The 25,650-nt window shown below is 38.5% G+C and overlaps 1 protein-coding gene across 3 annotated transcripts in view; it reads right to left on the bottom strand.

Annotated features, from left to right (window-relative positions):
• scml2 (Scm polycomb group protein like 2) overlaps positions 1-25,650 on the bottom strand; it is a 109,387-nt gene that overhangs the window by 49,028 nt on the left and 34,709 nt on the right. For all 3 annotated transcript variants that reach the window (XM_060832945.1, XM_060832947.1, XM_060832946.1), the window contains exons 2-4: positions 21,523-21,621; positions 11,258-11,326; positions 2,581-2,651 (exon numbers count right to left, since the gene is read on the bottom strand). In XM_060832945.1, coding sequence (XP_060688928.1) covers positions 2,581-2,651; positions 11,258-11,326; positions 21,523-21,547 — 165 coding nt within the window. In that variant the 5' untranslated portion in view covers positions 21,548-21,621. The remainder of the gene's footprint in view (positions 1-2,580; positions 2,652-11,257; positions 11,327-21,522; positions 21,622-25,650) is intronic.

Here is a 25,650-nt window from a genome sequence, read left to right as displayed (position 1 = left end):
GCAGTCTGAATTGATGGGTCGGAACCAGACAGCTTCCCAATCCAATCAGGAGTCAGGCAGAGCAGCCCACTCTTCTATGCTGCTTGTGTGTTGCATAGAGCCTTTTGCCAAGTCCATCAGGAAGGATGTAAATTTGAGAGGGGTGACAGAAGCAACAGAGGCCCACAGGTCAAAGCCTCCCTGACATGGATAACATTGCCATCTTCTGCTGACAGTCTCATGAGCATCTGCGAGCAATTGCAACTGGCCTCAGGCGCAAAGGTAAATCGAGGTAACATTGAGGTCACGTTCTTTGGGCCAACTGATCCTTCATTCCCTTCACCATCAGGACATGTTACCCGAAGGTGCTGAGTATATGATTCGGAGGGGCCAGGACACGTGCCAAACCTTGGGAGGAGCGTATTACCAAGGTGAGGCAAAAACTGAGCTTTAAAAATCTGATCAGGTATGAAGTCCTCTTGGTTTTTCTACTGTATATTGCACAGGTCTGTGCCAATCCACAAACTCTTGACACTGCAGTCACTTAAGCCATCTTGTACTTCAAAGAGGTCAAAGAGGGATTGGGTCCACAAGGACATCACATGTAAAGCACTGGGCAAGGGGGCCCACTCTATACTCATCCTGATGGCCACCTTCGTTTGTGGCTGCATCAACTATGCAGTACACAAATACCAAGTAGCTCTGCTTACTGAAGTTCTACCTGCCTCCTGTGCGTGCTACAAAGGAGGGGTCTGGCCCCTCTGCCACAAAATGATCCAAGTAGTTGGACTGTCCCATATACCTGTACCTCAGAAGCATTTTGTGAAATAAAACAACTTGGACCACAAATCCTCATTTGGCAGTCATCAGCATGTAGCACGCTCAAGACCCTTCAGGAAAAGGATAGGGTTGATCTTGTCAGGTGATTCCCAAGTAGACTGTCAAAGCCATCTGGCAGAATGCCTCATGGTCTGAATTTTCCAAGGAGCACTGAGACATAGCTTGGCTGGTGTGAGAATGGCACTACCTGCGAGATCCTTCACGTACACACAATCTGTCAACAGCATCACATGCTGTCCTCAAAGAACTGCACAGAGGATAATTCTGTCACACGTTTCCTTCTGGAATGCATCTTTGCAAAGGTAGACCGGAGAGAGATGCAATGGTTTTTAATGGAGGTTCATTCCGAGCAGCTCATGACACAGGACTCTGTGTTCTATGGTCTGTTCCCGGGAATGCACACTGACAAACATGAACTGCACCCGGAACACCATTAACTTGGTGAAACATACATTTTGGTCTGCCTGAAACATGCTGGCCTTTCAGTTGAAAAGGAGTTGACCCTGACAAAAATGTTGCAGACTGGCACATTCCAAGGTCCAGGATTACATGCCGAAGGAACCAATAAAAGTTGGAGCAGCTGCCACCAAGGCACGTTGAGGTAAGACCACCATAAGGTCTTCCTGCCAAAGTATAATGGGAGTCCGTTCAGTTATCGGACCCTCCTGATGCCTAAATGTATGTCCCAGGAAATGCCTTGGTTTGATTTTACAACTCCAGGGATTGCCAAATTTCTAGTGTTTACTTGCTTCATGTGCAAAGACTATACAAAAACGTTTCACTAAGTGTGTATATATAAAGAATGAAGTTCATTTTTGCAAAATACACTCCCCTGGACATCTTTCAAGAATTCTGCCTTTTTTGAGGCCTTTGAAACCTTTCTTACCCCAATTCATACTGGGATTATTCCCTTTTTTTTTCTTTTACACATCTGAGATTTGTATATATATCTGCCTTTTGACTTTGCTCTGTCTACATTATACGCACAAAGTGATTGCTCCTTTAAGTTCTGCCCATATGGCCAATATGAGATGGCAACTGAGTAGGACACTCCAGCCAGAGCTGTCCGCTCTCTGTTCTTCCTTCTCTTTTCTCCTCTTCATTTATCCTCTTTAAGTTCCTTATTCTTCTTCTCTCCAGGCCTCCAGCGACTAGAGACCTCCCAGCCTGGCACAACAGCTTCTCTTAGTGGCCTCTCAGCCTGACGCAGCGGCCTCCCATAATAGTTTTCTAGCGTAGTATTACCACCTCCCAGCCTGGTGCAACTGCCTCTTGGCAGAGTGGCCTCCCAATTTGACATGCTACAGTGAACGTCCAGCCTAGTGCGGTAACCTCCCGACATGATTTGGCATGGCGACCTACAAGCCTGACCTAACAGCCTCCTGGCATGGCAGCCTGACCCGGCAAGTGGTCAAAAGTGGTGTCCTTGCCTTGTGATCCAAGAGGTGAAACCCAATGCAGTCTAGAGGCTAGGTACCAGTGTAGTACCACGGATTGGAAGGCAGTGGTTCAGAAGTTTTACTTCTGCAATGCTGGACATTTTATTTCTCTATTTTCTAAGATTGTGTAACTATAGAAGCAGTACGTACATACCTTTGCACCCAAGATGACACTAAGTTGTGACACATAAACTGTTCACTACACTCTTTCAGTATGTGACAATAAAAACTAATTCCACGGCAGATGCACATCAGAAACATGTCATGATAAAATTGTGTAAAACTGATTGCAATTCCAAATTCAGTTTCTGTGGTTACTTGCCTGTTTAAAACAATGTGAAGGAGCAGGGACTTCTCCATTTTCCTTTAAGTACTCATCCCAGTTAAAATGTTCTGTGATTAACAAGAAACAATTTAGTAGGTCACTTAATTGAACCACTTCACAGCCAGTAATCCTACTCATGGTCATACTAGAATCACACAAATAACAAAGGAATATTTATTCTGCTTGGCTTCATGGGGTTTTGGTTACTGTCACTTATAGAATATACGCAACAAAGGCAATTAAATTCCGTAGTTGGCTTGATAAGACATTTTCAACAAACCACACCAAATTATCATTCTTTAAATTAAGACAAAAAAACTTTCCTGACTCTTGAGCTATTATGCAGGACATCAAATCTTTTCATGAAACTAAGTGATCGCATAGAAAAAGGAGGAGGAGGAGGAGGATATTCAGCCCTTTGGGCCTGCTTTGCCATTCACTATGACCATGGCTGATCATCCAACTTCATAACCTACTTCTGCTTTTCTCCTATATCTTTTGACCCCTTCAGCCACAAAGTGCTATACACAGCTCCTCTGGGATACATAATGCTTTGGCCTCGACAGCTTTCTGTGGTAGTGAACTCCACAGGCTCACCACTCTCTTGATGAAGAAAATTCTCATCTGTCCAAAATGGTTTATCCCACAACCCTGATTCCATGAATGAGGAACTTCAGTTATGAAGATGGTTTGAAAATGTTGGAACTGTTCTCCTTGGAGATATGGCTAAGAGGAGGTTTGATGCAAGTATTCAAAATGCTGAGGGAACTGAACAGAAGCTGTTCCCGTTCATAAAAGAAAGAACAGAACAAGATGGCATAGATTTAATGTGACGGGAAAATAAACCAAGGGTGATGAAAGATACCCTGTATGGCTGTTCAAGTCGTGAGTTTCAGCAATAATAGTAACTGAGTTAACTGTTAAAGGTCTCTGGAAGCAACTTTATTTGAAGTGAATAGTGTTGGGTGACTGAATTTGGAATCTCAATTGTTATGGTATAGAAGGAGGCTATTCAGCCCATTATGTCTGCGCCAGTTCCATTACCTTGTGCTCATCTCCTGCTTTTTCCCATTTCCCCTGCACACTTTTCAAATAACCACCACTGCCAGCCTGGAATGCCTGTCTTGAACCTATCTCCACCACCATTCCATGCCATAACAATTCTGAGATTCCAAAATTCAGTCACCCAACACTATTCACTTCAAATAAAAGTTGCTTCCAGAGACCTTTAACAGTTAACTCAGTTACTATTATTGCTGAAACTCACGTCTTGAACAGCCGTACAGGGTATCTTCCTCTCAGTTTCTGGAGTTTTCTCCTCAGAATATTTTGCTGTTTTAGCAAGGACTAAATGAATGCCACCGCTAATAGTCATTCTGAATAAAGCAGTTTCTGACCATCAACCACCCTATACTCTCAATTGCTGAAGTGTTTGCAAGCAAGAATCTGCTCAGGTGCTTATCAATCTTTTAGCTGAAATCATACAATTTTGTAGAAATGTTATCTGGAGTTCAATGTTCAAAATAAACTTTAAATTTAAAAGAAACACAGACCTTCATAGAATTGAAAATTAAAATCCATTTATCTTCCACACAGAGCCTTAAGTTTTGAAATAATAGTATACTTTGATCTTTCACCATATTCCAAATGCATTATTCTTTTTCGATACTTAACAAAATTCAGTTTTGTTCATAATTCAAACAACTGAGGCTAAACAGGGCATTAAATGTTGCAAACTTTTAGAATGCCAAAACAAGTGTCCACAAAAGTAGTTAATAGCAGTGTCATGAGCAGTGAATCACACTCCCAAGAGCAGCAATAATGTGTGGCGTTAACAAGGATTTGCCATTCTTGTTTTATGGTTTGTGGTTCCTTTTCAACATTAGTTTCATAAAAGACAGAAATTCATTAGCCACACATAAATGTCAACAGGAATATTACACAAACCCACCATATCTCCAACATGCCCAATTATGCAGAGAAAAAACTGGGATGAACCTGAATCCGATAGCTAGTTAAGTCAGGCATCTAGCATTTTACTGGATTCTGTGATCCTTATATAAAGACAGATAGCACAGCAAATTTAGACAGAAGGTCTTTCAGATGGGCATTTCCAAATACCGCAAGTTAATTTTTTGATGGGATGCAACTAAAGCTTCTCAATGAAACCTAGGTTCAAGACAGATACTCATTACGTTGTTTTTTTTGTCAGTTAATAACAAACTTTGAGGTTCCATCAACATTTGGATGTAGAGAAAGTGTGATGAATATATTTAAAGGACTTGAGTACAAGGATGCAGAAGTTATGCTGCTGTTATACTCAAACTTGGATAAACCCCACAAGGAGTACTGCGAGCAAATCTGGGCATTACACCTTCGGAAAAATACATTGGCCTCACAGGAGTACAACACAGGTTTACAAAAATCATAAGAACTACTTCAGCAGTTAGGTTTGAGGAGAGATTGCCCAAATTAGGCCTATTTGATCGGATTAACATCTTCAAAATATTGATAGGAAAAGGCAGGATAAAGATAAATTCTTTCCACTTGTTGGAAATTCTGGGAGGGCATAGTTTATGAATTTGGGCCAAATCATTCAGGAGGCACATCAGGAAGCACTTCTATGCACAAAGGTGGTAGATGCTTGGAACTCCCTTTCATAAAGCAGCAGTGGATATAGAATCAGTTAATTTTAAATCTGAAATAGGTACCAACTTTGCTTAACAGAAAGTTAAGGGACATGGGTGAAAGTCAGGAATATGGAGTTAGGCTATAGATCAACTATGATCTCACTGAATGATACAACAGACTCGAGGAGTTGAATGGCTTAGCCCTGTTCCTATGTATCCATAAGCAATTAGACGATAGATAATAGGTACAGGAGCAGGCCATTCGGCCCTTCAAACCAGCACCATCATTCATTACGATCATGGCTGATCATCCACAATCAGTATCCCGTTCCTGCATTATCCCCATAACCCTTGATTCCATTACCTCCAAGAGCTCTATCCATCTCTTTCTTGAAAGTAGGGAGAGACTTGGCTTCCACTGCCTTCTGGGGCAGAGCATTCCATATATCAACCACTCTCTGGGTGAAGAAGTTTCTCCTCAACTCTATTCTAAATGGCTTACCTTTTATTTTTAAACTGTGTCCTCTGGTTCTGGACTCACCCATCAGTGGAACATGCTTCCTGCCTCCAAAATGTGTAATCCTTTAATAATCTTATACATCTCAAATCAGTTCCCCTCTCATCCTTCTAAACTCAAGTGTATAAAAGCTCAGCCACTCCAATTTTTCAACATATGATAGTTCTGGAAATTGACCTCGTGAACCTACGATAGCCAGAATGCACTCCCCGATAGCCAGAATGCCCTTTCTCAAATTAGGAGACCAAAACTGCACACAATACTCCAGGTGCGGTCTCATCAGGGCCCTGTACAACTTCAGAAGGACCTTTTTGCTCCTATACTCAATTCCTCTTGTGATGAAAGCTAGCATGCCATTAGCTTTCTTCACTGCCTGCTATATCTGCATGCTTGCTTTCATTGACTGATGTACAAGAGCATGTACCTAGAGCATGTTGTACTTCCTTTACCTAACTTGAATTCATTTAGATAGTAATCTGCTTTCCTGTTCTTGCCAAAGTGGATAACCACACATTTATCCATATTAAGCTGCGTCTGCCATGCATCTGTCCACTCACCTAGCCTGTCCAAGTCACCCTGTACTATCATAACACCCTCCTCACATTTCACCCTGCCACCCAGCTTTGTGTCATCAGCAAATTTGCTAATATTACTTTTAATACTTTTATGTATATCATTAATGTATATTTTAAACAGCTGCGGTTCCAGCACCAAACCTTGTACTACCTCACTGGTCACCGCCTGCCATTCTGAAAGGGACCCAGACCCATTTATCACTTCTTTGCTTCCTGTCAGCCAGCCAATTTTCAATCCATGTCAGTATTTTGCGCTCTATACCATATGCCCTAATTTTGCTCACTAATCTCCTAAATGGGACTTTATCAAAGGCTGTCTGACAGTCCAGGTACACTACATCCACTGGCTCTCCCTTGTCCATCCTCATAGTTATATCCTCAAAACGTTCCACAAGATTAGTCAAGCGTAATTTCCCCTTCAAAAATCCATATGGACTCTGACCTATCCTGCTACTGCTATCGAAATGGGTCATTATTTCATCTTTTATAATTGACTCCAGCATCTTTCCCACCACTGACATCAGGCTAACCAATCTATAATTTCCTGTTTTCTCTCTCTCCCCTTTCTTGAAAGGTAGGGCAACATTAGCAACCCTCCAATTCACAGGAAGTGTTCCCGAATCTATAGAAAAGTGGAAGATGATTACCAATGCATCCACGATTTCTAGAGCCACCTCCTGAAGTACCCCGGGATGCAGGCCATCAGGTTCAGGGGACTTAGCAGCCTTCAGACCTAACAGTCTATCCAACACCATTTATAAAACTATATGAAAACAATAGAAAGTAAGAGACCAGTATTTTGTACTGGAAGCTTGAAACTGAAACTGGGAATCTCACTGTGACATGAACACATAATGTGGCTGAATAATATTTTAGTTCAAGAGATAGAAGCCAACTACCTGGATAGGATCGCAACATAGATAATATTGTACGTAGCAAGTTCAAAGTTAGGTAAGAATTTTACAAACTTGAAATCCTCGATGTAAAACTTTTAAAGGCCTCATAAGCGCCCAACAGATTTTGTAATGTAGCCTACTTTTGAAATGGGCATCTCAGCACAGACATAATTCTTCAGCATAGGGAACCAGAAATTTTATAAAATCCGGTGAGAGTTGCTTGATATGAGTGATTTATTTGGCAAGAATTCTACTTAAGACTTTGAGTGAAATGAGCCTAGGAATGGAAGATGGGGCTATTGCTCCCAATTCTTCCCTGCTCAGAGAGTCACAAGTGGACATGTCAACAAATCTACCATGTTACCCAAATGCCTGGATTCTCAGCAGACATCACATTATCACCAAATGATTCAAGTCAAATGCAAATACTCAGGTTTTCAGATAGTTATTATGAATTCCTCTTTCCTTCGTATGTATTTTAACAATATAGCTGTATAAATAAATTGTGGCTTGCTTAAACATCAAGTAGTTTAATCAGTCACATATGGAATACAGCACTTCACATTTACCTTTAAAATAAGAAAATGTTAAGGTCTAGGCTACCTTCTTTAAACATATATTGAGGGGGTCCAGTCTGGCCCATAAATATATATAAGTCAAAACATGCATGGACCTGCCAGTACAGAGTGAAACCGAAAGCTGTGGATCAGGAGTCACAAATAGGCCAGAACATGCAAGGACGACAGTTTGCTTCCCTAAGGGATGTTAACGAACCCCAGATGGGATTTCATGAGATCAATAATAATTTCAGCATTACCGAGATTAGACTTTAATTTCAGATTGAGTTAACTGAATTTAAATTTCCCCAGTGGCCATGGTACGATTTAAACCCATATCCTCAGGATATCACCAAGATACCACCATCTCTCAATATATTTGGTGCCTTCATGAACAAACCTGGTACATTCTGGTCAGTCACAAACCAAGGTTTCCTATAAATCGGCAGGGATATTTGTCATCTTCAGGTCTGCTTCAAGGCCAGCCTTGTGGCACTAGCCTTGACTAGCCTTGTTCTTATGGGAATCCACAACCATGTCTAAGTTGGAAGGATAGCAATCTGGTGTCTGGCATATTAACGATTTATTCTGCCCAACAGAGCAAATTCTGGATAGGCAGAAGACAAGGAAAAGAAGAGTAAAAATTGTGCTTGTACTAAACTTACAGTTTATCCATAAAGCAACTGTACATTACTAGACAGCTTCCACTGCTGGGTTCATTATGTGGATAAATGTCTAACAAATGTCTAATCTGCACAATTGGCAGGTCTCTAGGCCTAGTCTATTTCTGGACCAGACCTTGGATGTCAGCACAGTTATTGTGATCCTGAAGTAAATATATATAACACAAAAAAAGAGGGAGAAGGGTTACAAGAGAATGTTGGAAGAAAAGCATTTTGTAAACTAGTTCAGCACCCAGTTTGAGAGTTATTTAAAGTCAGCTATTCTGAAATTAAAAACAAATAGTTTGGTAGTTACAATAAGGGGATTGTTTTGCATCCAACTTGAGTAACTGAAGTCAAGTTCAAAATTCTGCTAAGAACAAGGCTGCAGCCTGAAGAAATTTACTTCTGCCAATTCATGAAGTAACACAATTCCTTGTATTCCTGTTATTAGAAATCCAACATCCACGCAATGCAGTCATGAATTTATTACAACTACAGCATTCTCACAGTCATCTAATGACAAGATTACACCATTGGAGGGCACCGGTGTTCTATTTACTGACTTCCTATTCTAGAGAAAATCTGATCCTCAAATTCAAAAACACCAGTTGAATTTTGAACTCACTTGAACAAGAACTACTGCATTCTAAATTTTACAAATGAATCAGATTCCATGTAAAAACAATTAAATTAAAATCTAAAACTAAAAACTTTCTCCTCTACATGTTTTAAACAAAATAAAACGTGGTGGAGAAATTCAGCAGGTCTGACAGTATCTTTACAGAGTTCACAGAATCTAAAATTCACCATCTGCTGTGGTGAGAATCGAATCCAGAAAACTAGCCTGATTTGAGACCTGTAACATGACGACCACACCGCCATGTGACTGGTGCTCAACCTACTACCAACATACAGTAAACATCTACAAGGAGCAGTACAGCATCTTGCCAAGGTTCCTTCGAGATCACCTTCCAAAACCACAAAAGCTTTCAACAAGGAGAAGAGCAACAGACGCACATGAACACTATGACCTAAAAATTCTTCATCAATGGTTCAAAAATCATTAAACTCCCTTTCCAATATCACTGTGCAACTAGAGATTGCAACAGCTCAAGAGAACAACTCACTACTCTATTCAAGGACAATTAGGTTTGGCCAACTAATGTTGACTTGACAGAGATGCTCAATTCCCAAAAAGTAAATTTTTGAAAACATTGCTGGTTCAGAAATGTCGTGTGAATTGCAAAAATAAATTAATGAATAATGTTGAAAGATGAAATGCATCACTAATTAAAGGTTCAGGGAAAATGTTTTCATATGTTGCATTTTTAAGCACAAACATTCCTGCTCAGTTGTTACCAATTCAGAGAATGGTAGGTTTGAAAGATCCTGCCTACATAACAGGGTATAAACCTTTAAACTTCCCCACCATGAGTCATTTATGTAATTGTATATCAGTCTCAGTAGTATAGGAGTGGAGAAAACAAGTTTAGCATAATAAAGTTTGGTGAAAAGTTTGGTGCTATACAACCTAGTCAAAGCAGGAATGCAAAGAACAGAAACTGCTGGAACAATTCATTAGGTCTGTCAAGTTAGTGCAAGGAAAAAGGGAGGAAAATATTTAGAGCCATCACCAGACTTGGGAGAATTATAAATGGACATGTAAAAAACATGTAATAGATAAACGCTTGCACACATTCACACAAAAGATGACATGAGGATTTGCGAGCTCTTAAGATGGATGAAGTGACATTACCACAAGACAACAGGAATCATAACCAAAACGGCATGATAAGGGCAAACAATCAACCTGAAGTGGTGAGCGGTATAGCAAAACAAAAATCATCATCTAAAGATGCTGGAAAAGCAGATCAAGTTCGGAACAATAAAAACTGAAGAGCATGCCAATAACAACAAGGATGTAGAACACCCCACCAACTTTGTGCTCTGACAGTGTCCCTGACTCCCTCACCCACAAAGTTCCAACACCTCCTGCCAAGGAGAAAGGAGGACAAAGTTAAAACCTAAAATAGTCACATACGAATGTCAGAAAACTACACAATTTAAAAGTTGGAAATAATGATGACTTGTAAATTAATTTTATTTCAGTGAGTTTATTTTTATATCTCTGAGTACCAGGATACAATTTCATTCTGCATGATTTTTAAAAATTGATATTTGTGAGACTATCAATTTTCTATGGGCACACTTAGAAATTATTTCCAATGAATAGAATCCTTAACTGATGAATTTGGCACCATACTAATTGGTTTCTGCATCAAGTTAATTAGTAAAATAACTGCATCACACAGAGTACAGAGTGATGAATATTGCCATTTTCAGTTGTTTTAAGTAGGTTAGATTAGAAGTATTTTACACAATAAAATTTACAAGTGGAAAAAGTGAAAAAAAAACCTTATGCCGGATCACTGCTTACAGCAGAGCTTTTTCATATTGAAAGAAAGGGGGTCAAATTCATCAACAAAGTCCAACCAAATTCTACTATATTACATGGCAAATTATTTTTATAAAGTAAACCCAAAAAATTCCTTTTTAAAAAAATGCTGGTATTGTACATTTATGACTACAGCATTGCAAAACATGTTTACAAAATAAAGGAAAAATATTTAAAGATGGTTCCAATGTTAAATAGAAAGCATATTTAAGCTACTTACAATAACATAACTTGCAGGAACAAAATATATGCACCTGCGTTTGTGTGGCATGAGCACTTAAGATACCAGCACATGTTTTAGTGGTTTAAGAAACAAATCAAATCAGATACTGCTCAATTTAGTACAAGAAAAATCTAACACAACATAAAAGTTACTTACCGCTGCTCTTAAGAGGATTATTTGGTACATGGCTCTTCCCAGTTTTTTCTTTTCGATTTTCTTTTGGATCTAAAGAAGTGCAAACATGGTGCTTTAGGTACATTAATTATTGGTACAATGCATGAATAAGTCTTTCATACTACTAGAGAGATTAGCTTCAAAACAATTACTTGTATCTTCTTCAAAAATCCATGTATTAAATTTAAAATGGTTATTAAAGGGAAAGCATCCAGTGGAAAATCTGCAGATGTAACATTGGATTAACAAAGGATCTAAAACTGACATAGGTGTTATATATAAATTCTCTGGTAGCAGCTCTGATGTGCTGGATTGTATAAATGCTGAAATTTGGCATTGGGGTATGAAGCTCAGGAAAGCAGGATTAATGGGGGGAGGGGAGGTGGTTAGCTTTAACATAAATTGGGAGAGGTAGACGAGCACCTGTCAGAAAGGTAAAGAATTTCTGGAGTGCGTCCGTGATAGCTTCCTAAAGCAATATGTGCTAGATTCAACAAGGGTACATGGGGAATGCTCCATTTGAGAGCCATGGATAAATAAAGAGCTAAGATACAGAATAAAACTAAAAGGGCTTACATAAATTCAAGAAATAGCACTGTTTCTGCTGAATGGGAAAGACAGACAAGAAAAGGGCCATAAACAAGCTTTTAAGAGTAACTAAAGGAGATAATGAGAGAAAATTTGCAGGGAAATAAAGAATCAATAAAACAAAATTCAATAGTTACATAAAGGGAAGACAGTGGTCAGGAGCAATGTCAGCACACTGAAGACTAAGTGGGAATATTACCAATGATTATGAGAAATAGCAGACCCATTGAAGGATTATGTTGCCTCAGCATTTACAGTAGAAAAGGAGAATAGCTTGCCTGAAGTCCTAAGAAAAAGTCCTAAGATCAGGGACAAGGATTGAATAAAATTAATAAAATATTAAATTAATGAAATTAAAGAGTGACAAATTACTGACACTTTCCTTCTGAGGGTGTTAGAGGGAGCAGAAGAGCACATTGTTGAGCCCTAACTAAAATGTTTCAGATTTTCCTCAATTTGGGGGTTATCCCTCATGTCACTTCACTTTTTAAGAAGGGTGGAAAGGAAAAAACCAAGGAATTACAGACCAAGTAGCCTAACATCTGGTGGGGAAATTATTGGAATCTATAATCAAGGATGGTATAACTGAAAAGCTTGAAAATGTTTAGTTAATCAGAAGAGCCAGCATGAATTCATAATAAGTCAATCATGCCTCACAAACACTATTGGAATTTCTGAAGAGGTGGCTAAGGTAGTGGACTGAGGAATATCTATAAATGTTGCTTATATGGACTTCCAGAAGGCATTTGATAAAATCCCACACAAGGAGATTTAACTAAGGTAGAAGCGCATAGAAATAAGCAGATTACTGCATATGGGCTGGGAACTTGGTTGAATGGCAGGCAACAGAAAATAGCAATTACAGGAAGCTATTCAAATTGTTGTCCCACAATAACTGTTTCGAAGGGTCACCGGATATGAAACATTAACTCTGATTTTTCTCCACAGATGCTGCCAGATATGCTGAATTTTTTGAACAATTTTTGTTTTTGATTCACATTTCCACAGTTACTTGTTTTGTTGTTACTTTTTAATGACTTGAATAATACATAGACACAGTCATATATTCAAATTTGCTGAGGACACAAAGTTTGTGGCATTATATGATGACAGGAGTGAGACGAGGAGACATTGGCTTGATTGGCCCTATACATTTAAAAGCATGAAAGGAAATCTCTTTTACATAAATTCTGATAGGGTCGGGGATATGTTTCCCTTTCTGGGGGATGTCCGTACTAAAGAGTTTCAATCTCAGGATGTGCAATAAGCCAGTTTAGACTTAGATAATGAGAAACACCTTTTCTCAGAAGGGATGGAGGCCAAGTCACTGAATATATTCGAGAAATCGATTTATAAGACTAAAGATACCCAGAGGTATGTAGAGAGTATGGGAAGATGGTGATCGTGTTGAATAACAGTAGATTTGATGGGTCAAATGGCTCCCTCCTATCCCTATTTTGTGTGTTTCTACAACTGGCTCATGATTAACGATTATAACTGATCAGGATTTATTTCAGAAATCAGAAGAATCAATGAGATACAAGTGATCTTATTGAAACATGGAAAATTCATACAAGGCTTGACAGGGTAGAAGCAAGAAGGGTTCTTTACCCAGCTGGGAGGGGTAAAACCAGCAAACAATGACTGCGGAAAAGCAGCAGGCTACTTGGGATTGAGATGAGAAGAAACGAGAAATGGTGAATCATTGAAAATCTGACACAGCTATTGAAGTTCAGTTGCTGAGTACATTCAAGAATGAAAAAGAGATTTGTACAGGTTAAAAATGTAGGGATATGGGAATAGAACTGGAATAGGGTGTTGAAGTGTATGATTTTGCACCATTTCACTGAATGGCAGAGCAGGTTTAAAAGGGCGAAATAGCTTACATCTGCTCTTTTTTAACCATCCTTTTCATGATGGTTGATTGAAAGTGGACATGATCAGGTTACGCTTTGGGATTTTTTTCTCAATGACCTGTTCAGAGGTGTTACTACACACCTCTGGAGCATGTGAGACTTGAATCTAAGTCTCCTTGTTCAACAAGTGACATTTTGACTTAGCTTGCTTAATTTATGTTGCCTGATCAAAGAAGAAATGTTAAATCAGGGATATTAATCGAAGTGTCACTTGAAGACATCCCAGAACAGGACATACAGTTTTCAAGATGGGTGGAGCTTAGGATAGTTATCTGGTTTACAATTTTTCTACAGGTTAACTGATGCAGGCTTTTAGTTGCAGTTTGCACTAAAACCTGATGTGGTTTGCAGTTTTCAGAGACAATTAAAATAAATTACCAATACACTTCGTGGAAGCAGAATAAAAGGTTAGCATATGTGAGAGTGTTGAATTAACTGAGGCATAACTGCAGTTTAAATTTCATGAGGAAATACAAGTTGGAAGATTGACTAGTTTCAAGCCAGAGAGAGAAAATACAAAGTGGTACAAAGTTATGTGGCAGAGAAAGTAACAAGTAAACGAACTTGGGAACATGAAAAAAGTCAAAAGGTGTGGTTCTGGAAAAGCACAGCAAGTCAGGCAGCATCCAATGAGCTCTTCATCAGGAAATGTATAGAAAAGTAACCAGAATAAGTCTGAAAAGTCATCTCCTGTGGTGAAGTCACTTCCTGTTCCACAAACCCACCAACACACTAAAACAGCAGCTAATGAACTTGAAAGACCCTGTACAGACAGTGAGCAAACTAATGTCATCTACAAAATAACGTACAAGGACTGTAATAAACACTACATTGGAAAAACAGGCAGAAAACTAGCCACCAGGATACATGAACACCAACTAGCCACAAAAAGACATGACCCTCTCTCACTAATATCCTCACATACAGATGAGGAAGGACACCACTTCGACTGGGACAATACATCCATCCTAGAACAAGCCAAACAAAGACACACATGAGAACTCCTAGAAGCATGGCATTCCAACTGGAATTCTATCAACAAACACAGAGTTAGAACCCATCTACCACCCCCTGAAAAAAGGAACAGGAAGTGACTTCACCACTGGAAATGACACCACCAACTCAAAGAAACCCAAACATAAAAATAAGCAGGAATTTTCAGCATTGCTTCACATGAGGTCCACTGAAGATGTTACCTAGTAAGGTAAGGCAATGAAACATTTGGAAAAGAACCTTTCAGCTCTGAGAGCAAACCTACATCAGGTTCGCCCTGTATTCCATGAGGTCTAACCAGTCTACCATGTGAAACTTTGTTGAACACCTTACTGAAGGCCACATACATGTCCACCACTCTGCCCTCATCAATCCTCTTCATTACTTCTTCAAAAAAAAACTCAGTCAAGTGTTTCAACTCTGAGATTGAAGAGAATAGGTTTGCAAACAGCATATTTAACAGAAAGTATGAATTTGTTTTTAGATTGGCAATTTTCCAAAGTTACACTTGGGGAGGAACAACAAAAAAAAAGAGGAAGATGAAGCCATCTGGTAACTATAAGCTTATTTTATAATTTTCAGGAAGTTACTATAATGCATCAGAGGCAGTGTGACTGAATACTTGGACAAGTACGAGCTAATCAAAATCTATGTGAATTTATGAAAGTAAACCCCCCCCTTGGCTGGATGTAACAAAGGATGTTCCCAGGTATCTGAAATGGTACCTCAGCTTTTCATTGCCTATATTTGTGACTTCGATGAAGAAAGAGTTACACATTCAAGTACATGAAAGCACTGTTTGCTGAAAGAAAAAGGAAATTAAAAAAGGGTATGGGATGGACAAAATTATGGAGGATGGAGTTGCATCCTGGGAAAGGCAAGAACATGCACTTGACAAATCAGAATAATTTCCTAATGTCAAGATACATACAGCTCTGAGGCAGCAATGGGATTCAGATGTTATGGATACATCATTAAAAGATACTGTAGTGGTACAAATGTGGCAAAATGAAAGACCAAATAATTTTGGAGAGGTACAGCAGACTCACTACAATGGTCATTTGTGTGAAATTGTTAAATTACGGAGACAAAGTAAAATCTTAGTTGGCATCTCTGTGTATGCAGTCAAGTCATTGCAGTTATGCTCATGAGAGCAACCATGAACTGGCTTTCTTCAATATCACTCACATATGAGACAGCATGGGCAGACATCTTCTGGAACCGAGTTGGGCACCAGCTCCATTTCATCCCATGTTATGAAGACACAGTGCCTTTCAAACATACTCAAGCTTTATGGAACAAAGAAAATCTCTCTCCCTTTAGACATAGCAATTAATCTAACTTTCTCAGAAGGCTTAGCCAACATAGGCTTGTAGGCAAAAAAGGTGACCCTCAAAAGCGTCTTATCTGGCTTGCTACTCGGTTTCTAGATACATGAAGCATAACTAAAAGATACTGCAAAGAGATGCTCCTTCAATCCAATGCCATTTCTCTGCTGATAACTTTAGTAAACTAATCAGCAGCAAACACAGGAAACAAAGAACAGAGTTGTGCAATCAAGAATAACATTGCTCAGTCTAAGCCTTTACAACATTAGCAGCAGCAGAGAGTCTGCTTTTCTCAGAGGGTTCAAGGATTGGGCATTCACTGGATTTTGACTATGGGGCAGAGGCCTCCACATGGCAAGCAAGTCAGGCTGAATACAAGACCCTCACTTTGATGCAGGGCCACTGAAAAAGAATAATCAAGGTGGCTGCATGTTTCTCAACTTTCAGGGCTATGAGGAGCTTGCATGTGAAGAGAGGAGTAAATGAGAGGGAAATAGAGGGGGAAGAATGGAAGACTAGAGAGAGGGAGAGTGTGTTTGAATTCTGAGACTGAGTTGTACACACTCAGTCCACATGTCTATCCACAAAGCACATCAAGAAAGGAGAAAATCCATGGGCATCCTGTAACTTTCACATCAATTCCACCAAGGCCTGTTCGGAAAGTGCCAAAATCAGAGGTCAACAGCACAGGAAAAGGCACTGAGTCTGCGCTAGTTGAAAACAACCCCCAAACTATTCTAATTTCATCTTCCAGCACTTGGCTCAAAGCTTTGTATGCCTTAGTATCACAAGTGCACACCTAAACACTTACTGAAAGTTCCAAAGGTATCTGCTTTTAATACCATTAAATGCAGTGATTTCCAGCTTCCCACCAACCTCCGAGTCAAAAAGACTTCCTCACATGCCATCTAAATCTCCTGCTCCTTACCATAAATCTGTGCCCCCGGTCACTGATCCCTCCACCAACAGGCAAAGGTTTCTTCTTGTCTACCCTATTATTTTCCACATTATTTTATATATCTTGATGTTGTTCCTTAACCATGTCTGCTCTGCTCCAAGGAAAACAAACTTAGTCTATCCAGTCTCTCTTCATAACTAAATGTCTTCAGCCAAGGCAACATCCTATCCTTTACTAGTAGGAAATAAAAAGGTCAGTGGTTACTCAAGTTCAAGTCCTTAAATTGATCTCAGTCTCCTTCCCTTCCTTCATGACAAGAATTTGGGCCCTGCTCCAAGTCTTAACCAAAAAGGCAAAAATAATTAGTCAGCTCTGCAACTTGACACTTATAGCAATTTTACTCATAGGTCATTTAAGTGATTATTTCATTGATTGGAATTGTGTTTTCCTTTCACGCTCACGGTTACTAATGTTCCTAACCTTGCTTTCTTGAAAGCTAATCAACAGCCACGACAGAAAAATTGATGCATGCCACCGCAAGCTGAAGCATTTGGAAAAAACCTGTTCTAAAATAATCAAAGGATTAAGTTAAGTAAATACAGAGAAATGAGTTCCTCTTATACAAGCAAAAGCCCAGAACAAGAGAACATGATCTTAATTTAAAGTAGCCATTCAATCAGGAAACATTTTTCCTCCAAGTTGTTAAAATCTAGAAGTTGCTCTCAAAAAGCGGTGGATGCTAAGTCATTTGAAATTTTCAAGACTGAAATTTATTGGTCCAAGTTGTTGGCCCAAGATATCTGAAACTAAGAGGGCGAAAGGAATTAAGTAAATGCTAGTCACAATCTAACAAGGAGCATAGGTTTAAAGGACTGAAAGGTCTGCTCTAAACCTTTAAGCACTGTGCGTTTTGCACAAACTAAGAAAGCCAAACTTGACTGTTTAAAGACAAACAAAATACTTACACAGGGAAAACTCTGCAACATCCCAATTATGCAGTACAACTTAGCTTTGGTTTTATCTTTTCCACAAAACAGATAGAAATGAAACTATTTTAAGAACACTTGCTAGTTTAAGTTTTTTAAAAGGACTTTGTTGGTCTAAAACATACCAAACATTGATCGCATGATGGATAACTATAAATTCCTGAAAAATTTTGAAGCAGTTAACAGGAAGCAGCTCAAACATCATACTACTGAATCTTTCATCCTGACATTGTGGGAGCTGCGCAGTCAACAAAAGAAACATTCAGAGCTGTGTTTTACCCCAGCAAGAACTGAAAACAAACTGGAGCTCTTGAATCTCTGTACTTGAAATGGTGCTAATGGCCCAACACTTCACTCAAACAACAATGGATTTTCATTAGGGCTATAGCAGTTAACTTCTTCTACTTAGAGGTACTGTTGCAGAACTTATTTCATTAGGTGAATATTGGATCTCTGGCCAGAGGAATAGAAACCTATTCATTAAATTGAACATTACTCCTTAAATTGGCCTCATCACATTAACAAAAGTCAAAAGAGTTTTGGTTATGCTTTAACTATATCGTCGGGTAATAGTCTGGTGTATTGTTAACATCACAGTTTGCTAAGAATCTAACTAGTTATGCCTCAACTCCAAGCATTGTTCAATCTGCCTCAGGTATAGATCTTCAAAATCTGATTCTGGAAGAAAACTTGTCATTGCCTATAATGTGGTAAAATTCGGTACACTATTATCTTGTTGGTCCTTCATCAATTATTAAAGATATACTGTTATATCACCCTTCTACATCCATTTGAATCTAAGATCCTACAAAATTTTCATTGGATACCAACTTTCTAGACTCTCACAAAAATTCAAAGGTCAAAACCATGCTTTTGATATTTTTCCCCCTCGAATTGTAAACTTTTCCTTCCTTCCCAATATACCTGCTTGTATATTTTAACACAATCACCTAGGCTTGAATGGCAGAATACACCAACTTTTGGTTTAATCATAAGGAACATTTCTTGCATGACATTTAAAAATTTGAGTTCATAAATTAAGTGTTTGGGAAAAACTAGATTATAGCCTCAGAAAAAAAAACTACAAAACCTGTGCTTGCTGACAGAAAAGGAGAAACTTGGGAGAATTCAATTACGTGTACTCTCTCATGTACATAACAATAATCACATAATTTCATTTTCTGTCATAACATTTGTCTGTTTTAATTTGAAGCTAATTTAAACTTATGAGCAATCACAAAACTAAAATGCCAGCAAATAGATGGTATGGGGATGGATCGATTCCCATTCATTGAATAATTCTTTTCAACTTCCTAACCAGCTTCCACATGCTGTGGCAGCATAAGAATGTATACAAATTTAAACAAAGGAGAAAGTAAAGACTGCAGATGCTGGAGATCAGAGTCGAGAGTGTGGTGCTGGAAAAGCACAGCAGGTCAGGCAAATCCAAGGAGAGGAGAATCGACGGTTTCAGGCATAAGCCCTTCACCAGGAATAGGCTCTTCCTGATGAAGAGCTTATGCCCGAAATGGCGATTCTCCTTCTCCTCGGATGTTTGCCATACCGGCTGTGCCTTTCCAACACCACACTCTCAACAATTTAAACAAGGCAGAGATCCGACAGAGGATCCACCATACATCAAATAATTTATTATACCTTTCAGTCAACTCTAAATAAATGAAACAGGACAAATTCTACCTGTGGCAGCTTTAAAGATAGTATAAACTGGAACTTGATTAAATGGATGCAATTGAAGAGAATAATCTTTCATGTCTCTTCTCTGGTAAATAACGTGGTCATACTCACCTACCAAACTACCCATAAACAACAAATAATTATCAAGACATTTAAAATTCTTTTGCATCAACCTGTGGAAACTTGGTCGTCAATGACAGGTCGCAGTGAAAATAATGCCTCTTTTTTGAATGATGTACCATAAAAGTCAAATAAATGGGACAATAATGCCTTAGTCCAACTGAAGCTCAAACTTCAAAAGATGTAATAACATATATCAAGATTGAATTTGAAGGGTCATGAGTCAATCTTCCATAACACATTTATAGTTCACTGTACCATTAACTAGAATGCTCTTCTCAAAAGAGAAATTTTAGATCACATGATCCACAACATCCACTCAAAATATCTTAACTGCTGACAAATGAATAAAAGATTCCAAATCATAATGAGAAAAGTCAAACTGTGCACAATTTCCAAACAGCCTTGTACATGAATTATCATAAATGTGAGTCCCTATTAAGCCAAACAAAGTCATGAAAGAACAAAACTGTCAGAATGTGAGTTGGAACAAACTTGGTTTTAGCACAAATATGATTAAACTGCTCAGAAGTTGAAAGCTACTATACTATGAACCATACCACAGCACTTCTTCGCAATGCCATCTAATTCTGCAAATGAAAATCCAACTTCCTCCAATCCTTTTCAATTATTATGCTGAAACAACTGAACTAAAATTGGAGTCTGGACCTGAAATTTAACCAAGGACTGATGCCTTCTGAGAATGGCAACTTTAGTTTACTACACCATGAATGAAATCAAGAGAACAAAAGAAATATATGGAAAAGTTAAAATCCCGGAGAAAAAGTTACTGCAGTCCCCAATTTAATTTATTTTTTATCCTCCAATAGAAAATCACCATCCACTAACCAGAGAGGACTATCCACTTGTGGACAGGCCCAAGCCCTGAACATTTCTCTAACTGTATACAATGGATCTTTTACTTGTTAGCATACCACAGGACTGAACAACGGAACATGATGCTTTATGGATGACAACTCATTTGGTCAATACAACTTCTGGTATATAGACACCACTGATTTCGCTGGACTATACCTGATATGCTAACTAAGAATATTCCCTCCCAGTTAACTTTGACAAACTTGACATCTATTTTGTGTCTTCCCACTGTATAACTTTGCCCTCAATATACGTGGAACACATAATCCAGATTCTTACAGCATTTGAACATGACAATTGTCAAGGTCACATTTTGGTAACAAGCACCACACGCCTATATCATTTTTGATTTTTTAGAAGCCCTTGATAAAATTCTTGTTCATATGCTCAAATCAAAATCACTATTTAACAGTGACAGTTTTGGATCAACAAGAGATCCAACCCTTAATCTATTCCCCAAAGATTGTGCTGTGCAATGAAGTCAGTTTCTACTTCAAAAGCCTTAATTTGGTTTTGATGGCACTTTAAGGTTACAGCAAAGCTAGATTATGGTTAATGAAAGATTACCACTTGACTTGCACATTGCTAGTTTTACTCGTATTAGGTTCTAATCAGGCAATTAGTACTGATGTAATTTCAAATAATTATTCACAAGTAAAAGGAAAAGGAAAAGGACAATTGAAAACAAAAGGCTGAAAACGCATTAATCTTATCTGCAATGAGAAGCACAACATAAAGGCCTTGTGTAATAAATCCTACTTGCTGGTCAAGACAAATCATATACTTTCAATCCACAAAAAAGGTGGCACATTAATAAAATATTATTTTACCCAGACAATCTTACCTTTTGTTGCTGAAGCTCTCCCCATGGCAATTTCTGCAATGTTCCACAACACGCAAAAGCTGGAATAATACCAACTTCCTTCTTTTGAAAGGTTTTTTCCTGCAAGAATTACAAAATGTAAGTAATAGAGAATGTAATAAGTTGCTCATGAACAAAACAGGAAAATGTGCCTATACGTGAAGTTTCAATCAAGAAGATCGACATATCAGTTATAAACAACTGTCACCTGTGTCTGGTTCATCCTCCATTCTTCTGTACAAACTTTAAAGACTGACAGATTTCTTTGAATTGATTGAACATTTTCAATTGGTTAGCCAGGCCTCGACAATGTAGGCACACTTTGGTGTATACAGATTGCGGGTCTAACCATAGCACGTGCACTGCAGTCGTTCAAAAAAATTATAACATGCACCAACTTCTCGACTGGGGATGGGCAAGAAATGCTAACCCAGATGACAGCACCTCATTCCACGAGTGAGTAATAAGATAAGACTGGTCATGACACTTCAGCCATCTGAAAACTCAAAGTTGTTACTTTATTTTGCGTCATAATTACAATGAGAACTTTTGCGTGTGTGTGTTAGGGCATTATAACTTATCACTGAGCACTGGCAGCTTAATCTTCACCCGGTCACAAAATGTACAATGCATAATTAAGTGAGGTAGCCGATAAGAATTAGATCAGTAACTACTGTTCAAGATATTGCCCTTTGTTTAGAAAAAAAACATATTACACAAATCAACTTTCTTTTTGAAAAAGGTCATTAACTAGTTTCTACTGTATTTCACCAGCTGAAAGGATCACGTGGAGACAGCAGTAAATTGTTCATTTCACATGTGTTAAAGAACATTGTAATTAACAGAGGGCTTCCTTTTGAATGGTCATCTTCTTTAAATAATGGGAGACAATAACCTCAAGTTGAATATTTTCAGTACAGAAAGTGAGTTTCAGGAACTGATCATGTAAAGTACATTGCAGAATTGAACAGTTATCTTCCACTAGTCTTTGCTCTCAGAAATATTGTAAATTAAGAAATGGGCGGGAAGCTCCCCAAGGAAAATTACAATCACCAGACAAGCAATACTGAGTAACATGTTGGAAGTGCAAGCTGACAAGTACCGGTCCTGATGGACCTCTCCTACAGTCTCAGACAAAATGGCTAACAAGATAGTTGAAGCACTGGCTTTAATTTTCCAAAATACTCTAGATTCACATGAGGACCCATTAGAAGGTAGCAAATGCAATTCCTTTTTTCAAAAAGGGAGACAGAAAGCAGGAAACTTCAGGCCACCTCACTTAACATCAGTCATAAAGAAAATGTTACAAGTTATTAGAGATGCTACAGTAGAGAACTCGAGATGTTCAAGGTAATCACACAAAGTAAACATGGTTTTATGAGAGGGAAATCATATTTGACTACTGTTTGAGCTCTTTATTTCCTCAAAGTGCTCAAAATAAGGAGAACAATTGGATATGCCGCATTTACACTTACAGAACACATCTGATAAGTATTGCTTCAAAAGGTTACTTTGGAAAATAAAAGCTCATGATGTTTAAAGATAGCATATTGTTTGGCTAATAGGAATCAGAGCTTGGATAGACATAGGTATTTCAGGTTCGTACAACATAAGTGATGTGACATTGATCCCTATGTTGAGACCTCAAAGGTATGGTTGCCAAATTTCTGAGGACACAAAGACAAATAGGCAAGTAATTTGTGATGAAGCCAGAAGGAATCTATAAAAGGATTTAGATAATTTATTTGAATGAGTGAATTGTGAAATTGTCATTTTAGCAGGAGAAATAAAAAGCATGTAATTCAAATAGCTCAGAGGAATAATAATCCCGGCGACCTAATGCATGGATTACAAAAGGTTAATATGCAGATAAAGCATGCAATGAAAAGTTAATAGTATGTTAACATCTATCTCAAGGAGAATTGGGCACAAAGTAGACAGGTTGCCCTTGAGTTATAGGGATCATATCTAGGATATTGTGCACAGTACTGATCGCTTCATTTGAAGTGAGAAAAAGCAGTTTAAAGAAGGCTTACCAGACTACCTGATGGGGAGGGCAGGTTGTCTTGGGAGGAAAGGTCGGACAGGCTAGACTTGCACCCACAAGCATTTAGAAGTTTAACAGGTGACTTGTTTGCAACATATGAAGATCCTTAGAGATCTTGACAAGCTAGATATGGAGATGATATTTGTTCTTATCATAGAAACTCGAATTAAGAGTCACTTTTAAAAATAAGAAGCCACCCCATCAGTAAAAGATAAGACAAGATTTGTTCTCACGGATAGTCGTGAGTCTTTGGAACTCATTGCAAAAAGACAGTAAAAGTAGGAGTCTTTGAATATTTTATGGCATATTTTAGGTGGAGCAAAGGGGTACAAAGTTGTCAGGGGTTAAAAGGAAATATCGATTTGTGGTCACAATTAGCCATGAACTTACTCAATTGCAGAGCAGGTTCAAGAGGCTGAAACACCAATTCCTGCTCCTTGTTCATGTTTTAAAATTTAACTGAAAACCCCTGAAATTCTGGAAGGATAATAACCAATCGCAAGTCACTGAATTTCGTGAAAACTCCAGTTATTGCCATTTCACATTATGCTGTATCAAAACACACTATGAAATCATCTAGATATGGCATACTGAGTTCAACTGAAATACATTACTATTTTAACTACATATTCAAATTACATATATAGGATGCTACTCAAGATCCACAAGGTAATCTAGTTTTGTGGACTGACCTGGTAAACCACCAGGACACTTCAGGTACAAGTTATAACCATTTAGTCAAGCATAAGCACGGACAGCTAGCTTTAGACATCCTAAGCTAGTGCTGTGAAAAGCTTCTAGTCTTACTCTTTATATCCAATTTTGGTCATGTACGCATACTATCACTTCATTCTACAATTTAATCATATGCTAAACAATTGTCCCTGGCTTGATCCGGTGATACAGACATCAGGCATTATTCTTATGCATCTAAGGTTTCCCAGATCTCCCTCCCTGTGAAGGCTGAATTCCCTCATATTTCCATCAGCCACTCCTTGGCCTGGTGCCTTTCAAAGTCTCATTCCTGATCTTACCTAAAAGATACCTGCTAATCTTTTCTTCTGCTTACATCTTTGTTAACCTAAGAAAAACTTCTAATTGAAACTATTTAAACAGTTCATAGATAAATAAGCACATATTTCTAGCACCTGCAATATAGTAAGACATAACAACTTGCCTCACAAGAGTACAATACAGACAAAATTGTAATTGGGCATATAACCAAAGCTTGGTCAAAAAGTGTCTGAAAAGGAGGCAAGTGAAGATACGGGCACACCAGTATTGGTAGGGTATTCTAGAGCTCCTGAAAACCTAAGCAGGTGAAGGTCTGATGACCAATGGTGGATTGATGGAAATAGGGCTGCCAGATCTTCCAGGGTCAATCTTCTGGTGATTGGAAATAGCATTCAGGAGATTGGAATGAGGTTGCTTCCTTCTTTGCCAGAATCTGAATCAAGTTTTTAAATCAAACAAGAGGTTTTCTGATGAAGTCAGATTGAGACTGAGTACTAACCTGTTGGCATCCCCTCACCAGTCAAAATTCTCTAAAATTTTGTTTGGTGCATACTCATTTTTCCCCAATGTGTTGTAGTTTTTAACATTATCACTCAGCTGCTTATACATTATATTTAACACAGAACAAGGTCTGTGCAATACCTTCAGTCTACTGTGCTGTCATACACTAATCAGCGTGATAGAACAGCTGCCAAGCCAACTTTCGTCAGCTGGCTCAGTATAAAAGTTGATCACTGGGCTCTTGTGGTCTGGTGCTAAATTCCATGCCTCTGAGCCAGGAGACAGGTTCAAGTCCCACCTGTTCCAGAGGTGTGCAATAAAATCTGAGCTGGTTGATTAGAAAATACCTAAAAACTGATCATCTAAAAGTAATTGGTAGCAGAATTCCCATGTGGCAGGTAAAGCTCAAACTTTAAGCTCCTCAATTTTCTCCAGAAGAGATCGTTTCATTTACTCATTCCATGCTACCAGTTGTGAAGGTTCCATACTGTCACTTCCACTGGACATTTCCCGAATATGTCCACTAGTGTTGGCATCACAATATAAAA

The sequence above is a fragment of the Hemiscyllium ocellatum genome, chromosome 12, assembly GCF_020745735.1.
Source record: "Hemiscyllium ocellatum isolate sHemOce1 chromosome 12, sHemOce1.pat.X.cur, whole genome shotgun sequence".
NCBI lineage: Eukaryota > Metazoa > Chordata > Chondrichthyes > Orectolobiformes > Hemiscylliidae > Hemiscyllium > Hemiscyllium ocellatum.
Note: the sequence above shows the minus strand (reverse complement) of the source record. Positions and strands in the feature narration are given on the sequence as shown.